This window comes from Chroicocephalus ridibundus, chromosome 5, assembly GCF_963924245.1.
Source record: "Chroicocephalus ridibundus chromosome 5, bChrRid1.1, whole genome shotgun sequence".
In the NCBI taxonomy this organism is placed as follows: domain Eukaryota; kingdom Metazoa; phylum Chordata; class Aves; order Charadriiformes; family Laridae; genus Chroicocephalus; species Chroicocephalus ridibundus.
This window is the reverse complement of record NC_086288.1, coordinates 43566679-43586935: the sequence shown is the minus strand read 5'-3', so window position 1 is coordinate 43586935 and position 20257 is coordinate 43566679. Positions and strand designations below refer to the sequence as shown.

Below are 20257 nucleotides of genomic sequence, written 5' to 3'. Positions count from 1 at the left end.
CTATAGGGTCAGTTTCATAGGAATATCTGAGTTCTTTTAAGGGGTAAAGTTCTTGATTTATTAATTGCTTGTTATTAATATCTGCAATTGCAAATCAGTCTGGTCTAGAAGGTGCTTCTTGTGTCTTAGGACTCTTTCCTTTTTAGTTGGAATTTTGCAGGCTTTTTTTAATACCCTGTTAAGATGTGGTCATCTTTTCTCTCTGTTCCGTTTCACTGTGTTTAGGAGGACTTTTCGGTTTTATTTGCTGCTAGATTTCCCGAGATGCAGTCTGAGAACTGTTGGTCTGAGTGCAGCATTCAGCGCTTCAGCTGTCTCCTAAGGCACATGTGAAAAAACACAACCCCAAATGCAACAATTCCCCCACCCCCAACACCCAAAAAAGCTTCATCTGAAATATGTTCCTGCACTGTTGTGATTACAAATTTTGGTCTGCTTGATTTCTTGACATCTGTTTTAGTCTCACAACCAATATTAGACTAAGTTAGGAATTCTTGGTTTTGTCTAACAGATTTTTTTCTTCCCCTTCTCCTTTTTTCTTTTTCTTTTTTTTATTTTTTTTTGTTTTAGGTGGTAATTTTTAAGTTTGCTGCCACTTATTACTAAAAATGGTGGTAGAAAAATAATCCCCTTGCCATCTTAGGAGAAGGAGTAATATAAGAGAGTGTAGAAATAAAATCGAATAAAAACTCTGAAGGCCATCCAGGGTTAGTTTCTTTGAAGATGTGGAAAATTACAGTTCAGTTGGAAACCTCAGTAAAAACCAGTTGGAAAGTATTGTTTATCAGATGTGCTGACCAAATGTGAACTTCAGGTCAAGTCGCTAAATGCTGGATGGTAGCTCCCAAAAATCATGCAACGGGATTAGTAGTAGAATTGAGTCAGAGGCATCGTTTTAGTTGAGTTTGGTGGAGGCTTTGTTTGTATCATGCAAATATGGAGGAATGTGCGTGGTTGGTGATGTGTGAAGTACGTTCTCAACACATACCTGTGAAAATTTTTCCAGACTTAACTTGAAGCAGAAGTGCATGATCTGGGGATATCTCATGAATTGGAGATATGGGGAGTGAGTGAGTGAACAGGTAAAATAAAAACTGATTTCTTATTCACCTAGTCTGTGCCCCTCCCACCAGATCTTGAGCTATCTAAAAACTGTGAGCACTCTTTCAAAGATTGTAAGTGCAATTATATTTTTAAGGTTATTCTTTTCTTTAATGATGGATACAGACTTGTCCAATTCCCATAGTCACATTGATCTGGAATCTCTTGAGGCTGAATTGAGACCTTTACACGTTCGCTTCTGTTGGGTTTAGGCTTGGCATTGTTTGTTACTGCTACATCTTCTGTATAATAGTATAGGATTTCTTAGTTCACATCCAGCTTGTTTCCCCCTTAATAAACGGTTTGTTGTGATGGCTAATCTGCTGCTCATTTTATTGTAATGAGGAAAGAAATGGAAAAGTCTTCCTCTTTCGGAGCAGTAATCTTTCTGTTACCGCATGAGATAGGTATTAAGCCCTTCTGCTCATATATGGCTCTTAAGTGTCTTGCTTCTGATGGCTTTTTGTCTGTGAATCTGTTTTTAGCCAGGTGCAGTTATCCCAACAACTTTGAAGAATGTGGCAGACAAGTTGATATGAGCTGCTAATGGACATGATGGGCTGGTTTTACAGATATACTAAGGAAGGGGTGGAAGCTAGAGGTACTAAGAGAAACATTACTGGGGGTTCTTTGGAGACACTTCTGTGTACACAGATTGTCTGGGTAGGATGGAGTAAGAAATATCTTTGGTATGAAATCAATCCCAGTGAACCTTAGGGTGTCCTAAAGGAATGAGCTTTCTTATGGCCACCATTCATATGGGAACAGAGGGACTTATTTTTTGTTTTCTCTGACAAATCAAAGTTGAGTAGAACACCTGTGCTTGGAGTGTTATCTTCTAAATAAAATTTTTAATTAATCTTTTGACCTGTCCTCCCTAGTTGCTGCACCTTGCAGGACAAAGAATAGTACAGTTCAGGCAAAAATTGCAACCAAGCCCTGTTCTGAGCCTTACTGAACATCGTCATGGCAAGTGTTAATTTTATTTCACCTGCAAAGTATCGCTTCGTGCAATGCAGTATTTGCCTTTATTGAGCATTAGATTTTTATACAGATGTTGGCCTAATATAGCTAGAGTTAACAGTTTTGTTGGACAAAGGTGTGACGATTTGAATCTTCATCAGTGTTGGGAAACAGGATTTGCAATACAAGGCTCTAGGAACTTAATATCTTTGATTTATCAAAGAGGAGGATTGCGAACTCTACTTCTCTGAATGTCTGTTAGAAAACATTGATAGTAGCTACTGTTTTAATATAAGCAACCAAAGAGATGGTAAAAAGCGAAGGTCAAAGCTGGGTAAAGGCATGGGAGTGGAGGTAATGAGCTACTGGAACAAGCCATCAAGATTTGTGGTGGACATTGCATCATCCGTGGAAAACCTTTAAAATCAGAGTGACTTGTTTTTTCTAAAAGCCTTATGTTCCAGTTCAACCACAGCTACTGACCTTGAAGTAGCTGTTAATTAGTGGACAACTCCTCATCTGCGTTCTTCAAGATGTCAGACTACCTGACTACTGTGATCTCTTGCAATTTTATGCCTATAGGAATAATAGATTCATACTTCATGTTTTTCTTCTTGTGGTGAAGACCAAATTAAAAAAAAGAAAAGTTTAAAGAAAAAATAAGTTGAACACAGCTCCAGCAGCCAAGGATTTTTGGTATTCTGATTTTGACTCTGATAGCGCTCGTTGTGCGGCCTTGGGCAAGTTATTAATCCACGTGTGCTTCAGTTTGCCAATTTGTCCGATCCAGATAACTTCACTTCCCTAATAGGATGACATGTTTGTAACATGCTGTTAATGTAAATGTGGAATAATTACAAGCTTTTTATTGCTATTTTGTTTATGACAAAGGAGAATATTTGTATTTAGAGGAGATGCCCATTTTCCAGACCTACTTCATTTAACTCCTGGGAGATGTTTTGACTCTTCAAAAGAGGATTTTTCTTGACTTGAGGCCACTGCTGTGGTACTCTGTCCCGCCAAGTTGAGTGTTCTGGGTAGAATAAAAAGTGTTTATGGATTTTGATGAAACTTGAAAATTCTTGAATTGTTAAACTTCCTGTGTTACGGGAAAATGAATCAAGTTCTGACTCATGGAAGAGGACTGACCTTGCGGGGAGAGGGCAGCATTGTACACGCCACGGTTTGGCTTACTAGGAAAGTATTTCTTTGGTTGTCTCTGGCATATACTTATTCTTGTTGAATTATTACCATTGCCTGGTCTCAAATGGTACCATTAAGGATGAGACATGGTCTTGGTACCCTTCTCTGAATTTTCAGTCTGTGTTAATATATGTACATTTTGTTTTCCCCAAACCAACCATATCCAGGCTTAAGGGTTGTCTGCTTGTTCTCAGTCCAGACCAAGGTGTTTGGGCAGTTTAGAAGACTTTTCTATAGAAAAAGTTCATTTTAAGCAAGAAGATTACCATTTACATTTAAATGTTCACAAAATCTGAAAGGTCAACAGACCAAACACAGACAGCGTGCAATGGCTGTTAGTCATCTCCAGATTTATTTACTACAGGTACCCTTCAGGTCCGTGTGCTCTGTTCATCCCATTCTGGTGGCCCACGCTTTGTGTAATTTGTAGATAGGTGCTAATGGATCTCCATGGTCCTTGTAGAGCTGGGCAACCCATTTTGTCCATTGTAGTGCTGCACCAGCTGCTTTCCTGGACACTCGGGTCGTGCTCTACTTTCATTTCTCATGACTGCATGTCCTTCAGGTTTCACCACTCTCTTGAGTCCCAGGCAGATACTTCACCTTTTTGTTGCTCCTAACCTTTCAGTCTCTTCTGAATGTGTCCCCCTGATTCCCTTGATGTTTGTTGTCTTCAGTTGTACAAATACCTTAATTTAGTGTCATTGGCAGGTTTCTGTGCCATTTACTTCTATTTTTCATGATTTTTTGTTGCCTGTCTGCTCTCTGTCTTCTCTGATTTGTTCATGTTGCCTCTTTTTTTTTTTTAATGTTTTTTCCCTTCATTTCCTAAGGATTGCAGATACAATCAGTGGAAAATAATTGCCAAGATATTCTTCAGTCTTCTGCTCTCTCCAAATATTAAGGTACTTTGCACTTGATGTATATTCATTTACTCACTCTCTTTGATGGTAACACGGACCTAATTTCTAGTATACCTTTGGCTTTCTTTGAAATACTCAGATTGATTTTGTGCCACTAAATTGCAAACCCAAGTTCCCTGGCTGACTACTTACAGTTCACTAACATTCACTGCAGTGGAAGAAATCAGTCAAGTTCTGCGTCCTGATGGAAAAACTCCAAATTTTCCAGTCTGGTCATCTGCTGGGGTATGAAACGGGTGCAGTTTTTCACTGTCCTTCTTGAATTTGGACACCAGAACTAAATCCAGTATATTAGGAGAAGTCATGACAATGTTTCCATGCTTGTACCTCAGAATTGTACTATCTACTGAACTAAACTATCCTGCCTGCCATTTCATTGAATAGCAGTGCAAGAGGATGAGTGTTTTGCATGTCTGTGACATGATGACCACCCTTAGCAGTGCAGAATAAGATACTATTGAAGAAATTTTTGCCAGTTCTGCATTTCCACAGGAAAAAATATACCCCTTCCTTTTGCTAGAGGAAGAATGAATTGGACTATTGTACGCTTAAGGTGCTTAAAAAGAAATCACTGATAATCTTAACCAGCCATTGATTTCTTCATGTATCCTCTTGCTTCCCATATCAGCTATCTACACATCCTAACACCAGATTTTTGTTTGTCAGCTTGAGCTTTACTCTTTATTCCATTTGTCATGTTCTCTTTTTCCTCTTTTTTTTTTTTTTATAGTCTCCTTAACTTCCGTCTGAGCCAGGTTGCCTTTTAACTAGTGCGGCTGCCTTTTTCAGTTGTGGGATTGTGGCTTTTGGAGCATCTAGTTAAAATGTTCTTAAACAATTTTCAATTAGTCTTCATATTTTTCTGATTACGTTCCTTTTCCCAACTGATTTGGCTCATAATTGTTTTCAGCTTGATGAAACTGTCCCTTTTTAAAAGTGTGCGCATATATATGTGTGTGTTATGTATACATAACTGTATATGCGTACTTCTGGTAGTGCTATTTTACTTCTAATTTAGGTGTTTTTTGTGTGCATATAGAATGGTGATCAAATCATGGTGACTTGCATTTTAGGCATCAAAAAAGTGGGATAAAACATGGTTGCTGGTTAAAAACTCTTTCTTTTTCCAAATGGGCACTAGCACAGGGGCACTGATTTAGGGGTTTATTGGCATTTAGCAGATGGTGCTTCTGTAGTGAAGGGGGATCATCTCCAGTCCTTTGATGTCTCAACAACCTCAGCTTCTGCTGAACTTACTGTGTGGTGAGTTACGTCCCTAAGGTTTGCGCCGCGATAGCTCAGGAGTGATTTAAAAAGATAAATGCTGCTTTCACACTGGCTTTGACAGAGCTGTGGTCCATGTCAGAGCAGCGTGCATGAGTTTCCAGGTGAGACAGGAGAAAACAGTGTTGCCTCGTGTGTGCTCTGCAAAGATGGTGGAGGAGGCACTGCCTGCAGTGTGTAGGTGGAAATTTTGTATGAATGCACTGGAAAAGTGAAGGAAAGCCCAAGTTACTGTGGAAGAGCAAGGCGACATAACTGTGTGCTGGTCCAAGTCCAATTAGTGTCACTTGCAGATCTTTCTTGTAACCTTCACAGCAACATGAAACCAACATGAAACCAAACTGGGATAACATTTGTGGTGGATCGAGCAGGAGAGGGCTGCAATGGCACAGAGGTGTGGTAAGGAAACTGTACGGGAGAACTAACATCTAACAGCTGCCCATGGGAGAAGGACCTGAACCTCTCTTCCACCAGCGGAACCCCAGTGAGATGTCCTACACCAAGCCAGCATCTCTCCCTGGAGCTGTGCAGTACAGATAACTCTCTGGCTGGATCAAGCCTGCTGAACTGGAGATGCATTTGCAGGCTCCGATGGGAGGGACCATTCCAGATTACCCCCCAGCTGACCTTTTCCTTGAGCTGGATGGAAATGATCAGCACTGCGAATGTAAATGATCAGCAGTTGGGCTCCATCTGCAGCTGGTTAATTACCCGTTCACACAATATGTATTTAGGGGTCATCTGGTTCCAGTTTCACCATAAACAGAAGTAAATGTTGGGAACATACTTTTCTACATCCAGTTTCACTTGTTGTGGATACTTGAAATACTTTGCAACCCACATCTTTTGGTTTTCGAGGAGGGCTTTTGGCTAGAGCGCCCTGCGACCATTTGAGATTTTTTTTTTTCTTTAAAAAGTGCCCTGGAGGTTGCATTGTAGGGACTTTCCTTATGCAAAACATAAAAGTGCTGTTTTTTAAAATTATAACCATATTTTTCATTAAAATCAGTTGGAGTCCCAATAAACAATTGACTCCAAAAATTTTCCAAATGTTTGCTGCAGTGCTGTTTCTATTTTTAATTATTTTTTAAAAAAGTGTTTTTCTTAAAAACACAGCTTACTTTATAATTTAAAGAAGCAATCTAGTAAATCAGAAAAAATGCTCTTGTATATAGCTCTTTATTGCAATATAATTAAAACCTACTGTACATTTGAATGTAAGAATACTTCTGTAGCAGTGTCCGATGATTTCTGCCACTTGGCTTATTGTGGGAACTTCTTTTTTTGTTACTGACTTTCCTCAAAGACTTTTCCAGTGTATTTATACATTTGTTTTATATAAATTGAGAACTGTGTGCGTATAGAGGGAGATGTTCAAAACTCTGCAAAGTAACAAGGAGACACAGAAATGCCTAGTTCATAGCACTAAGGCTTGGTTTCCACACTGCATCGGTCTTTGGTATTATTATTTATAGTCCTTATCACAGTTTTATTCATTGTCTTGTTACCTGGTGCAAGATTTCTTTGCTGTCATAAAGAAAACAAACAAAAAACTAAAGAACAACAAACCCAAATTTTACTTCAAAAGTTGTCATATCTGCTTTATAGAAACAAGTAAAGATGTCTTTGTAAGATATTTAGAGTTAAATTTTTTTGATGCAATCCAGTGCAAGCTGGAGATTGAAGAGTGTTAGAGGATATTCTGATACAATTTCTGTAAAATGCCAAGTGTCCAATGCAAATATTCCTTTCTAGAAAGAACCAGGTCCTGGGAGAAAGCCGTGGTGATGGGGAACCTCTCCTTGCTGCAGGCAAGAATTCGGTGAGAGGAGGAAATTTGGAGTTTACCCATCTTTCTTCTGCTTTGACCTTCTCCACCAGTCATTGCTGCGTCTGCTCAGCTCAGGGGCTGAGGCAAGAAACCTGTTTCAGGTGATCTTAACCACAGGGGCAGGCAGGTTGGCTGTCTAGACATCAAGCTTTTGCCAGGGGCATGGGATGTAGAGGCTGAATTGTAGGACTTTCTTGCTAGGGGACTGTCAAAGATAGCAGCTGAGCTTGTGGATTTGTTAATTTTATTTATCTATGGACACCAAAAACCTTCACAGAGCTGCTAGCTAATAGTGGTCGTGCTTCTGGGTGCAAAGCTTCTGTCACACATGTGTTTCACATGGTTCAAATCATCCTGTGCAACCAGGCAAGCAGTTCTGTGCTTCTGGGTTTTGGCTCAATGAAGTGGAGTGTACCCAAGCTCAAGGAATTCCTGGAGCTGGTGCCCAGTGTTGGAGTTTCATTGACATTGTCACCATAGAAAATTTGCTCACTTGCTTCTTGCCTCCAAAGGCACAGAGAGATGGGAAAATGAATTTGCTGAAGTAATTTCCATGTTGCTCGAAGCCTGTTACACTTCTAGTGAATGATCCAAGCTGTGAGTGCCGATTGGGTAAATCCACATAATGGTTTTGCTTTTCATCTGTTCCAGGGTCATTTCTGTTGTGAGACACGTTTGACAGCAATTTAAAATGTCTGTTTTTCAGGGGCCTCTTGGACGTTCAGCTGTAGCACACAGCAAATGCAATGCTCGCAGATACGGATGTGAAATTTCGACTTGTTGTTAACATGTTTTCATGTTTCTTGAGGGACATGAACAGTGAAGTGGGATTCTTGGTCTGAGTCCTCAGCTGGATGCAACATGTTTCAACTTGTATTTAGGCCTCTTTGCTTAAGAGTGATGGCTTTAATCTAGTTAGAAGGTGCCTGTAGTTATCAACAAATACTTGTTAACCTGTGATTAGGTGAGGGCCCAGTGTAATCAATTTTGGTTTTCTGCTGAGGACCAAGCACCCTGTGTGATAGGCAATTTCTTGGGTCAGTTCAAATACACTATGCATAACTTCCCATAGCTCTTAATGCCCTGTCTTGCTGGTGGCCAGTGGGTCTCTAGGAATTTTTGTGGTCTTCTCAGGGTCTTCTTACCACCTGAGCTACGTAGTACCACCTGTACCCGTTGTTTTAGCCAGGCTAAGCTGCCGCTGGCTATAAATGTGTGGGAGGAATTTTGCCCTTGTCCTCTCAGTTAAAAAGGCAATTGCTTTTCTTGGGTGATCCTGCTGAGCAGTGTTATCTTTCCTCTGACTTTGTAAGTCCTAGGCATTGAGAATTTTCACTAGACCTCCCACAAGGATGGGTGTTGTGTCAGAGCCACTGAAATGTCTTTCTTGTTGGCTCCATTCAGAAGATGAATGGTTTTCTGAAGTTTGCGTGAGCAGAAGTTTGGTGACGACTTAAACTCTGAACTGCCTTAACTTCTTTCCCTTTCCTTTTATTGTTTTTCCTCTAAAGCCTTTACAGTGGGCATTCTTGAGAAAACTAGGAATGAAATCTCTGCTGAGAGCCCTACAGAAGAGATCCATTTTGCTAAAAGGGCTTGGGAGGAACCTGAGTGGGCTTTTATGTTGAGATTGGTATCTCTTTCAACACATCTTCGTTACTTGTTGCTGAGTTCTTAATCATGTTTTCCTGAGGAGACTGAACAATTTTGTAAGAACTTTGTGATGGTCAGTATCCGTTTTGCATTTTTGCTGTTGACTTCTGTAGAGGATAAGCATCTACCAAGAGAACTACAATTTATCATTGTTTCATGAAAAAGGGCAGTAACATTGTTAAAGCCCAATTGGAACCCTTTGGTACTAAGAGCCTCCAGGGATAAATGCAAATTTATACTGGCTTTTAAGACAGACATAGCCCAGAAGTCCCTTTTAAATCAGAAGATAGAAAGATTGTTTTATCTTTGGTAACTCTTTCCAAAAGATCTACAGAGCTAGTACGTGAACTACAGCTTGTCTATATCTGGGGTTAGGATCTATAGTCACTTGTTTTCTGTGGCTTTGTGGTGGAGCTGGAGAGTTGATCTTAAGACATGAATACTAGGATCCTTTAGCTGGTAGGACTGGTCATTTTGAATGGCACTTGCCACCTTTTCTGGAGGGAGGGAGGGATGAAGAGAGTTTCACATTGCTATTGAGAAACCATACTGGTCTCAGATATAGTGGCTTCAGGACTGTGGGAAAATAGGCTTGCTTTATGGCAAAATTGTGGGCAATTGCTTCATTGGTCATCCCATAAAGGGTTGGCTTGGGGCATGGGAATGGGTTTTAGTCATGGATTGAGATATAATGCCCGCCCCCCCCCGCATTCCCTCTCCTGCTTCAAGATCTGCTGTTAATACAGATCCACAGAACTTGTTTACCAAAGTGGCTTGTATTTGACAAGAGGATGCTGCCCTGTAGAGTGCTAACGTCCCATTAAACTTGTATCTCTGTTTGCCCACAACAAGGCAAATACCAGTTCTGAAATTTCCCTGTAAAGAGATCAGGCCATACTGACTATTGTATCCTCATAAGTAAGTACTTTTTCCAAATATTCATAACACCATCTTCTCCAGAGCGTGATATTCCAGTATCTACTTGGATATTAAGTTGACCATCTTTATGTTGGGACTCCTGAAGTCCTGGGTTAAATGGATGGTGTTTGTCCATTCCTCCCAAAGGAGACTGCTGTTGCGTAGCGGGTGTGGATGATTCCCATCGGTCTCTTTCTTCTGGCATTCACCCACCTGTTAAGCCACTTCTTTACTCAGCATTGCTTAGGTCTTTCCCAATTTCTTTTCAGCTTTCAGTACAAAATTCCCTTTTCGTGTTCACAGACCTTGCATCATGGACCTCAGCTCAGCTTGTCCATCCCTCGTGATGAAGACCCTTGTCTTTTCTGCCCTTGTAGAAGGCAGTGCTTACGTCGGCGGTCTGCTTGTCTTCCTGAACTACGGCTACCGTTCCTGGCTTTCTCTGCAATCTACTAGACCCAGTCTGTTGATGTGTGATGTGTGGGTTCACTTAGCACTACTTAAAATTTCCATTTGTTCATAGCATCTCTCTTGAAGTAGTGCAGTTTTCTGTCTTAGACCAGGCAGTAGCCCTGGTCAGTGAAATGTGCTTTAAATTGGGCTGTTGCTGTTACCCTTGAGGAGAGTTTATTGATAACTTCCCACAGTAGCACCTCATAAGTGCAAGGGCTCTAGTTTTTCCTTCTGTTTTACATTTAGCATGCTGGAATAGAAATTTCCTCCCCCAATTAGGAGAGCAGCCAACTTCCTTTTCGCACGTTGCATTGCAGCATCTCTCAAGGTTATTTTTAAAACCTTGTTTTACTCTGGCTCTCGGCTGGCAGGAGGTGATTGCTGACTCCAGGCTAGGCAGCACAGGAGCTAAGCCCAAGGGGCAGAAATCTTGCCTGGTGTCTGGCAAGTCCCAATGGCTGCTTGGAAGAAGGCTTAGCATCATCCTTTCATGTCCCTAGGGACCAGTGAGGGGACAGTGTCCTTCCACAGACAGTTTTATTTGACCAGTTAGTTGCAGAAGTTTAATCCCCTGTTGTATTTGATGGTGGTTTTTACTCTCCCTGAGTACTGGGAGTAGGATTTTTGCATAACTGATCATTGCACAGCCAAGACTGACATTGCTAAATGGCTGAAGGGCATGGAGAAGTTTAGACTGGGTAACACGCATAGCCTAATTCTTTAATCTTCATCTCCAATCGTGTTTTTGGTCCTCTAACAGCATAGGGGTATGCAGCAGCATAGGTACACGGTTGGGTCATCTGCTACTTGGACTGGTGCTGTGTGGCATGTTTTTGTGCATTGTGTTACCTTCGTTAATGCACCTGGACATTAATGTTTAAACTTGTGTGTGCAAAACAGAGAAATTGCGTTTAGAATTTAAAAAACTTTTCTGGTCCAATCAAAACTTTGAGTTTCTTTGTTGGAACCTTCTTCTTCTTCCTCTTCATTGGAACCTTCTTCTGTCTAATTATTTGACTTTTCCAGTTGCAAATGAATTGGCCTGTATTATTTTTCAGGTTGGGGAGCTGCAGGAGTTTTTTGGTGTTGTCTGTATGTAGGATGTTGACCTGTCATCCTATGTGCAGAGTGTTTCTCCTCTTGGCTCAACACAATAGCACATGGCCCAGCTGTGGGGATCCTCCTGCAATGAGGGTGAGCTGCAAACCTCGCTTTACAAAGGGTAGCTCTCCATGAAATCTAGTACGCGAAAGAAGCTTTGGGTGACTGCTTCAAAAGGTAAAGATAACCATTGGGAAGAAGAGCTTTATTTGAGAAGTTTTAGGTAACAGTTTATTAAGGTTTTGAGAAAGCTTTTCTTCTGATGTGAATCTATTTCTAGGGAATAGTCTGGTGGGTGGGTTCCTGCAACCAAGCAAGGTGTTCTTGAAAATGGTAAAAATGGAAAGGTTAGAGGATTTTATTGTCTCATACCTAAAGATGATCCTAGGGAGCGAGGGAAAATCCTGTGCTATTGAGTCTTGGCTAGCACATTTTTAGCTGTGGAAAAAATCTATCATCCAATTAGAGCAGCAGGCAGGCTTATTTCTCTCTTCCCCACCAGCTGAAGAAACGTTCACATTTTGCATTCTTCTTTATGCGGGTAAGTGCCTGGAAAAGTCCTGACCTCTTAAAAGTCGAGGCTGGTGTTGGATTTTTTTTTTTTTTTCTTTTTCCTTGTTTCATTATGAAGTTTCATCCTGAATTGTGAAAGACTAAGAATTCCTCATCTAGGGGTTCAGAAGCCCTCTCTTGTAATAAAAAATGCTGATCTAACTGTCCTTCATCTATCCAGGAGACAAGTCTGTCTCTCTTTGGGATTAATGATTTACTGCTTTGCATTAGTCCTTTGCCCTGATGTGAAAGTAAATCCCTGCCTCCCCTTCTGTTGCTGGAGCGAATGCTCGGTATAATGCATTCATAGCTACCTCCTATCCTGTGAACTCTTTTTTTCTGTAATACGATGCTATACTTTTATTTTAGTAGTGCAGCCTTGCGGTTCAGTAAATCATCAAGCCCATGTCAAGAAAAATGTCTGAAAGTAATTCAGGGCTCTCAGTACCATCACTCAGGTCATTAATTTGAGTAACTTTCCATTCTGGTGGAAGGATCTTAGGATTGAGGTAGCTGTCATGCAGGTACCTGGTGTGGATTTGAGATTGGATGACAAGCATCTCCAGTGATGCGAAGCCTTTTGGGAGGTACGGGCTGTCGCGGTGCCCCAGCACCCAAGGGAGCGTGTTTAGCTCGCTGAGCTAGGATGTGGAGTAGAAGATGAGAAAGGAATGTCCAGAGACCTTGAAGCCACCTCTTGAAGCCCCAAGGGTGTTACAGGGTAAGAACTGGTCTCTGAACTCTGGTAGAACTAACCTGTGTCACAGTTTAGGCTGGGCTGACAACTAAATGAATGACAGATGCTCTCCACTAACACGTCTTCCTTCCCAGAAAGGAAGGAAAGAAGAGAGAAGAAGGGAGAGAGACTTATGGGTTGAAAAAAATAAAAGAAAGAGCTTTAACGAAATATTAACAGCAAAAAGAAAAAAATAATAATATTAATAAGAAAATAGTGAAATATATAGAAGTATATATGAAAGCAATATCGAGCTCCCAGGATGACGATTATGTCACTGGCAGGCTCTGGGAAAAATCCCAGACTGGACTCAATGGTAGATGGGAACTGGATTCAGGAACACATGGATCGGGATCAAAGGCAGACGAACAGATGGTCCTCCTCGGACACAGGCCATTGAAGAAAGAGGCTGACCCCATTGATCCCTCAGCTTTTATATTGAGCATGATGCATTTGGGATGGAATACTCAGTTGGTCAGTTTTGGATCACCTGCCCTGTCCACTCCTCCCCGCAGGTGTGACCCCTTCTATGCTCTTCCGCTTCTGACCCTCCAACAGGGCAAATAACAAAGTTAGCTGACCTTGGTTTTAATAGCAGGAAGAGGCAAGAGCCTCTCTGCATACCATTCTTTGGTATTAACTATAAACATCAGTCATTATTGCTACTAGAAGAAGACAGTGTCTGAAAAACACACTGTTAATTTCAGAGAGTGCAGTCAGTTAGAAGAGAGTTAACTGAAAAGTAAAATTACTGAAAAGAAAATTGGTTTTGTTCTATCTCAAACCAGAACACCTTCTCATTTCCAGTGGGGATCCTGTAAATATAAGACCTTTGGGTTTTGAGCCATGAAACATCATGAAGTGCTTGAAGTCTTCTACAGGATTACATGAGTTACTCTCCTTCACCTTTCTCCACTCTCCCAAAGATTATATGGACCATCTCTTTAGCATTCCTTGCTCTTTCTTTCCTGGAGGCAAGATGAGAATTTGAGCCTGGTTTCCAAGGTGAACTTAGAAAGTTCATATTTCATATATAACATGCTTTCTTGAATAAGTGTATGTGAAAGGCTTCCCAGGGTGTATGTTTCAACTTAAGGAAAAAAGAGTCGTCAGAGAAATCACCCCAGTCTTTCTGGGCGTAGTTCTGTAGCATGATGCTAACTTTTATAATGTGTTTTTTAAAACATTGCTGCAAAAAGGAAAAGAATCAGACGTTTTACTAGCTGCACGCTAAGTTAACTTTGGGTTGAGCGGTACTTCAATTAGCAGAGCAATAACTGAAATCAGTGTCTGTATCCTCTGTGCCTTGGACGGAGTCGGAGTCTTTCACTTAATCATTTATAACTAATTGCAGTAGTTCTACAAAGTCAATGCAAATCTTTGGAGTGTGCTTACAGTAAGCAAGAAATTGGGAGCATATTTTTGCTGTTTTTTAGCTTCTCGCATTGCAACTGTGCTCAGACATACTTTTTTTCATTAGTGTCAGACTTGTAAGCCTACTTCAGGAGCTGAAAATCATGCTGTGTTAGCTCTTTAGTTTGATCGTTGGTAGTGATGCATCATATAAGGACGGCCAAATTTTACTTTACTTAATGGTCTTCTGTGACTGCAGAGAATCTGTGATTTAGCTCACAAAGTAGTTTAAATACGTAGGGAAGGAGGTATGTATAAACTCCGTAGTGCAAGACTAGCAAAGCTGTTGAGGTTTTCAGCGTACTTCCGGAGCAAACAGAGAATGAAACTTGAATGCAGTTGTGGATCTGGCCCTTAAAGGACCTGCGAGGCTTTAGGATGAAATTCTATTTAATATTTCTTCAGTGATTTCTACTGAAGTATCTCCAAAGCATTTTAAGAACAATGCTATTAAGAGTTTGGGAGATGAGAGGATGTCTCTTTTCCACTTTACTTGGAAAGGGGAAAAAAGGCAGTTTGGAATTTATTTGAAGGATGAGGAGGTTCCAGGTCCTTGAAGAATTTCTGATTATTTGCAGCAGCAAATCTTTGGGGCTGTTCTCACGTGGGCTCTACCAGTCATTCTGCTAGGGGAAAAATAAAGGTGGTTTTTAGATGTGATTCTTCCTTGCATCCGCCCCTGGGAGCTCTGGGCAATGTGCTTATGTCCAACACTGCTGCAGGTGGGGGAGGAACAAGGCACAAAGGTTTTTATTTGGGAGATTGCCTGCAGTTCTGTCTCCTGTCATTTTTCTTGCTCAACTGTTCCCTGATTGCCTAAAAAAATTCCAGTTTTGTGGTTCTGAGATGAACGTGACAGGCTGCCCTGTTTCAAGGGAACAAATATCTCTGTAACTATATCCAGGAGCTAAGAAAAGCGTTCTCCTCTCTTCTTCCAATAAGAAATGAAATTTAGAAGACCAAACATGACTTTAGAAATTCAGTTGAGCTCAGGTTCTTCGCTTCCCTTTGTACAAAGCTTTAGCCAATAGCTTAGTGTCTGGTTACTGCTTTTGGAAGATGCGATTGTAGCTCAGGTATTAGCACATGCCTATCCTGTCTTGTAAAAATACATGTAAATCCTGGATCAGTAAAGAAAAGTCATAAGAAAAGGCAAATCTGATGAACTGGAAATCAGTTGTAGGCTTAGATGTTACTTAAAGCCACACTGAAAACTCATGGTCCAGGGAGTGTTTTGAAAGAGAAACATGTGCTAGCAATGGTGTTTGTTTCCCCCCTCTTCCCCCCCCCCCCCCCCCCCCCCCCCTTTTTCTCATTTGATCCGTGCCCCAGTGCTGGAATTGATGACACACTTGTGCCCCATGCAAACTGTTGTTTTTGAAGATGTTCCTATAAATATCGTGGTGGCTGCATTGTCATCCTCTACCGCCCCAACTAGTCCCACCGAGTCACTCAGTCCCATGTGCAGACCAGATTGGTCCTGTGGTGAGGAACGCTTCCCAGGAACTTCTGAGGCTGTGAAGTCCCCAAAGGAGAGCAATGGCCAAGTCAGCCATGAGCTGAAGCACAGCTGAACCTGCTTCACTGGCTGCTCTACTGCATGTTATCTGGACACTTCCTTGTTGCCCTGCTGTAGCTGCTGGTCAGCAAACTCAGTTGGGTAAAATTTGACTGATGCTGGAGGAAAATGATAACGGTTGGCTGTGTTTACTTCTAATGACTTTTTTCTTAATCTAATGTATTCCTCGTGTTACAAAGTTATGAAGTTATGTTTTGTTTCCTAAGCTTATCCCTGATGGACATATCTCCGTAGTGCTAGCTTGGTTCAAGGCAGTACCAGTGCCTCACTTGAGCACTTTGGGGGGTCACGTTCACACCTTATGAAAAGCAGGTGCAACCCCATTAACTCCAGATGGAGGTATAACAGTTGAAACCCTATGGAATTTTGTCCTTCAGCTTCCCTTACCAACCTCATATTGGGGCTAGATGAAAATATACTAAAAAAAAAAAAAATTCCCCCCTTTTTATCAATAGCAGGTGGAGTTAGTTACCTGTGAAAGAGTATTGGGTCAATTAAGCTGCATGTTGCTGAGGTATGAACAGTGGTGCCACACGTGTGCCAGTTGGGAGACTAAAGGAAGACCTCCCAGCTCAATTGAGAGGCACTTTTTTCTTTTAGAAGGTATATAAATTAAAATTGGAAGGGGCTGGAGGGAAGGTGTGAGATTTTTCTTGTGTTTTTTTTTCAGAGTTATGTTTTTTATCCTTAATAGATTTATAATATGCAAGTCCCTTTATTTGTTTCTATAAAATTAACTAGTAAATTTAAAATGGAAAAAAGCTAGTAATAGGAACCAGGCCATCTATGCCAATGCTGAAATGTTGCTATATTTATGAAAGGTAGACAAGGGCATTTTTCCTTCTGCCAGGTTTTATGCCGGAGTGCCACATGTTGGAGGGTTATAAAACTTTTACTAACGAGAAGTTGGAGGAAAGCTAACTTTCTAATTGCCCTTTTTTTGTACAAGCTGCTGTTTATTTTGGTCTTTTAAAAATGTGATTGTAATTTTGAAGTCTGCGAGTTCCAGGCAAGCAGGGCCTGGAAGTGTGGGAAGGACGCCTTACCTGGTGGCCAGAAGAAGGTCTGGTGAACTGGTAGGTAGGAGGCTGGATCTTGCGCTGCTAATTCTGACACACTGGAAAAACTCCTCAGCATTTCAATCCTGCAAATCCAGGCTCAGTCAGTGGGCTTTTTTGTTACTTTGACTTTTTAATTTTTTTTTAATTTTTTTTTTTTTGAGAAGAGATTTCTTTACCATGTCCGTAAAATAGTGACAGTGTGTTCTTGCTGGAAGACCCGCTGGTGTCTTTAGGTGAAACCTCTACCTAAATGTACCAGCAGTGCATGTTACATTAGATATCCTTTGCCTTAGTCTTTTTTCTTTTTTTTTTTTTGAAAACAGGTTGTTAGGGAAGCATGATTAAATTAAATGGATTAGTTAACTGTAGTGGTCTAAGAGGGATTAAAGTGCAGAAGAGCTTTCTGGAAGCGTATGGGAGTTGCTTGGTGCTTGAGGGATTAAAGCTTGTTTGTGCAGAGATGGTAGTTTTCTATTCCAGATAATTTAAATGTGTGCTTCCCTCCCTCTCCTTTTTTCTCATTGTCATTTTTTTGCTATTACTTCCATGCTGTTGGAAGTGTGGCAATGGTGAAATGGTTTGAAATTTCAGTCTTTAAATCTAAACCATCGTAAAGTGCTTTATGAGGATAAGAAATGACGCCCTGGAAACTGGGCGTTTTCTTTTTCTTCTTGAACATTCTTAAAAAAAATGTATTTGGGGAGGGGGGAAGCAGAATTAAGGCTTTGAAAAAAATGCCTCCAGGTTGGGCTCCTCTCTTGTGTACCACATGTTGCTCTGAAGGAAGTTTGTGACCAAAGAGTACCGCTGATTTATAAACCCCAATGACGACTTCAGTGAATTCAGCTGAAATTCAACAGAAAATTGTTTTCCAACACTCTGTCTGCAGGCAAGATGGTCTAATGTCATACATCACATCTTCTTTGGCAGGTACTCTGGCCAAAAATTTCAATCCAGAATAGTGGATTATTCTAGTCCTTGTTAAGGTACCCTAACGAAAGCAACCTGTTTGGAAAGTACATAACACTTGTGAATGCCATTAATGTCAATTTAGGATATTAACACTCCAGCTCCCATTTAGGATCCTTGCGTAAGGAATTCAGAGGGAGAAGTAAGCATGCAGCTTTGAAGATGTCTAGATCCAAAACCCTACTCCTGGCCTTACAAAAGCAATATGACTGCATTAGAATGAGTCTCACACAAAGTGAGATTACAGGTTTCCAAGCTAGCAATGTGTTTTGTTATGGCCAATTTCTGTATCAAGGTTCAAGTGATCACTTCTGGGCAGCTGTGGTCCTGCCACGGTTCCTCTTTCTCTCCGTGTTGTACTGGTAGTGACTAATTGCAATGTAAGGGCACAGCGTGCAATATTAAAACATTTATTATATGAAATATGCATTTAATTTATGTAAATGCTTTATGCAAAATCATGCTTTCTGAATTTATAAGCAGAGTTTATGAAATAATACATAATGGGAACAAAAGATGCATGTTTGGGTCTAGTCAGTGGCAGTGCTGAGCTTTTCCATGTCTTGCTTTTTAGTTGGGATGTTAGGGACGAGCACGTTTTGATTGAGAGGAGCGGGCTTCAAATAACCAAAAAACCATTGTGCTACAAGGGATGTTACTGAGGCCCATCAGACTGGAAGAGCTGATGGCTCTGGGGATTGGAATGGCTGCATATATTGTCTGTTATGAAATGAGGAGTAGAAAGCCAGCTGTAACAGCCTCCCATCTTCCAGCTGCAGCTGACTTCTTGTTCCGTCTTGTTAGGATGGAAACATCAACAGTATTGAGGTCAAAGACTCATTTGCAGGATTTTTCTGAATGGTTGGGCCAAACGTTAATGTGTATTGTTAGCAAACTGGTAGGGTCATGCTGCAACACTGGTGCCGTTGTCCTGGCCAGTGACTTGCAAAATTATATCGAACTGTAAAATAGATGCGATTCAACCCGGTGTCTGATTAAATCTTATTTATGAGTGATACTTATCTTTCTGTCAGCGCTGAAGAAAATTTTACCTATAGGACTGAGATCCTATTGTACCTCTAAGAGTGAGATCTTATTAGGGCAATGCTTGAGTTATCTTTGAGTTTAATGAGGCCGGGATTGTCACTGTGTGGGTTGAGCTCAAGTAGGTGTTGGTCAAGTTGAGCCTGGGATCCTCCTGAGTGGTGGAGCAGTAGGCAGGTTGTGGGGGAGAGGGATGGGAGGTAAAGAAAAAGAAAATAAGAGGATGTATAACACTTGGAGGTCTATCTCTGGCTGAAAAGTTCTCTGCAGTTTCCTCATTAGCCTTTAGAGGGCAGATCATGTCCAGTAAATAGCAGATGTAGGGACTTGCCTGATTTTCTGGTTGTGAATTCTGAAAGTTTGGACGTTCTGAATATAGACTTTTTTTAATGTGTAATTCTAATTAATTCAGCAATAACTTCTGTTGCTTTAAAGGGTGAATGTTATGTCAACTTACAGAAGCAAAATGAGCTCAAGTTTTGATTTATCTTTGTATATTTACAGTCTTTCTAGTTTCAATGCTAACGATTGTGATACAAGCAAAATATTACTTATTGATGCGGGGAGAAGAATCTTGGGAACATACTGTGGTAGAGAAGAATTATGTAATACGTTGACTAAATATCTTTTTATGTTAAAAAAAGACCACAAAAAAAATCATTTGAGTTTGGAGAGTGGGTTTTAGAGAGTAATACTGTGTGATGAATGTGTAATTCCACTCTTCTCTCCTGTAATCTCTTCTCTAAATCCCCAAGCTTTGTGCCCAGCAGTGTTATCCTTGGTGAACAACTGCTTAAAAAAAACCCTGTTAACAGAATATTCCACAGTGCCAGAGGAATCTGCGTGAAGTGAAGGAAGCCAAATTAAATTTAAGCTTTTCTGTAAAGTCATTTTCAGTGAAACTTTTCGTGTGGGGATTAAGTGCCCCTTATAGTCAGCATGCTTGGAGAAGCAGTGGCTATTTAATTCTCTGATTAACTAAAACCAGAAATAACGAAGTAGTGTTTGGCTTTCTTCTGCTAGTACCCTAAAGCTCACAGATCATGGAGAAGATGATTATTCTTGAAAAAGCCATTTAGTTCTTAACAAGAAAAGCTAGTCTTTGTGGCTCAGCCATTTTGGCATCTGCTTTGTGGGTTTCTCATCAAAAAAACCATAGGGGTTATTCCTAAACAGAATGAAAAAAATCTTTGTTTGTTCCAAGAAGGATTTCTTTCTCTCTCTCTCTTTTTTTTTTTTTTTTTTTATCTCCTGAAGATAGAGGTACTGCTGCTGTCTGTGTTCCCCAAGAGTTATGAACTAGATAGTAGGAGTTTCTTTACCTTTTTGGGTTCAGCTATCAACTGCTGTGATCCTTGCCCTGTCTTGCCGCCTATCTTTTTGGTATATTAATACAAAGCTCTGAATGTATCCTTATAACACTGCCTGCTCTGAAGTGGACAGCAGTTTGGGTGAGTGCCTTTAGCCTACCAC

At 40.7% G+C, this 20257-nt stretch overlaps 1 protein-coding gene across 4 annotated transcripts in view; it reads left to right on the top strand.

Annotated features, from left to right (window-relative positions):
* The window catches only part of EXOC6B (exocyst complex component 6B), a 313881-nt gene that overhangs the window by 121827 nt on the left and 171797 nt on the right, over positions 1–20257 (top strand). For 2 of the 4 annotated variants that reach the window (XM_063337241.1, XM_063337240.1), the window contains exon 7: positions 4101–4172. The exons of the other annotated variants lie outside the window; for them this stretch is intronic. In XM_063337241.1, the coding sequence (XP_063193311.1) occupies positions 4101–4172 (72 nt within the window). The remainder of the gene's footprint in view (positions 1–4100; positions 4173–20257) is intronic. 4 annotated transcript variants of the gene reach the window in all.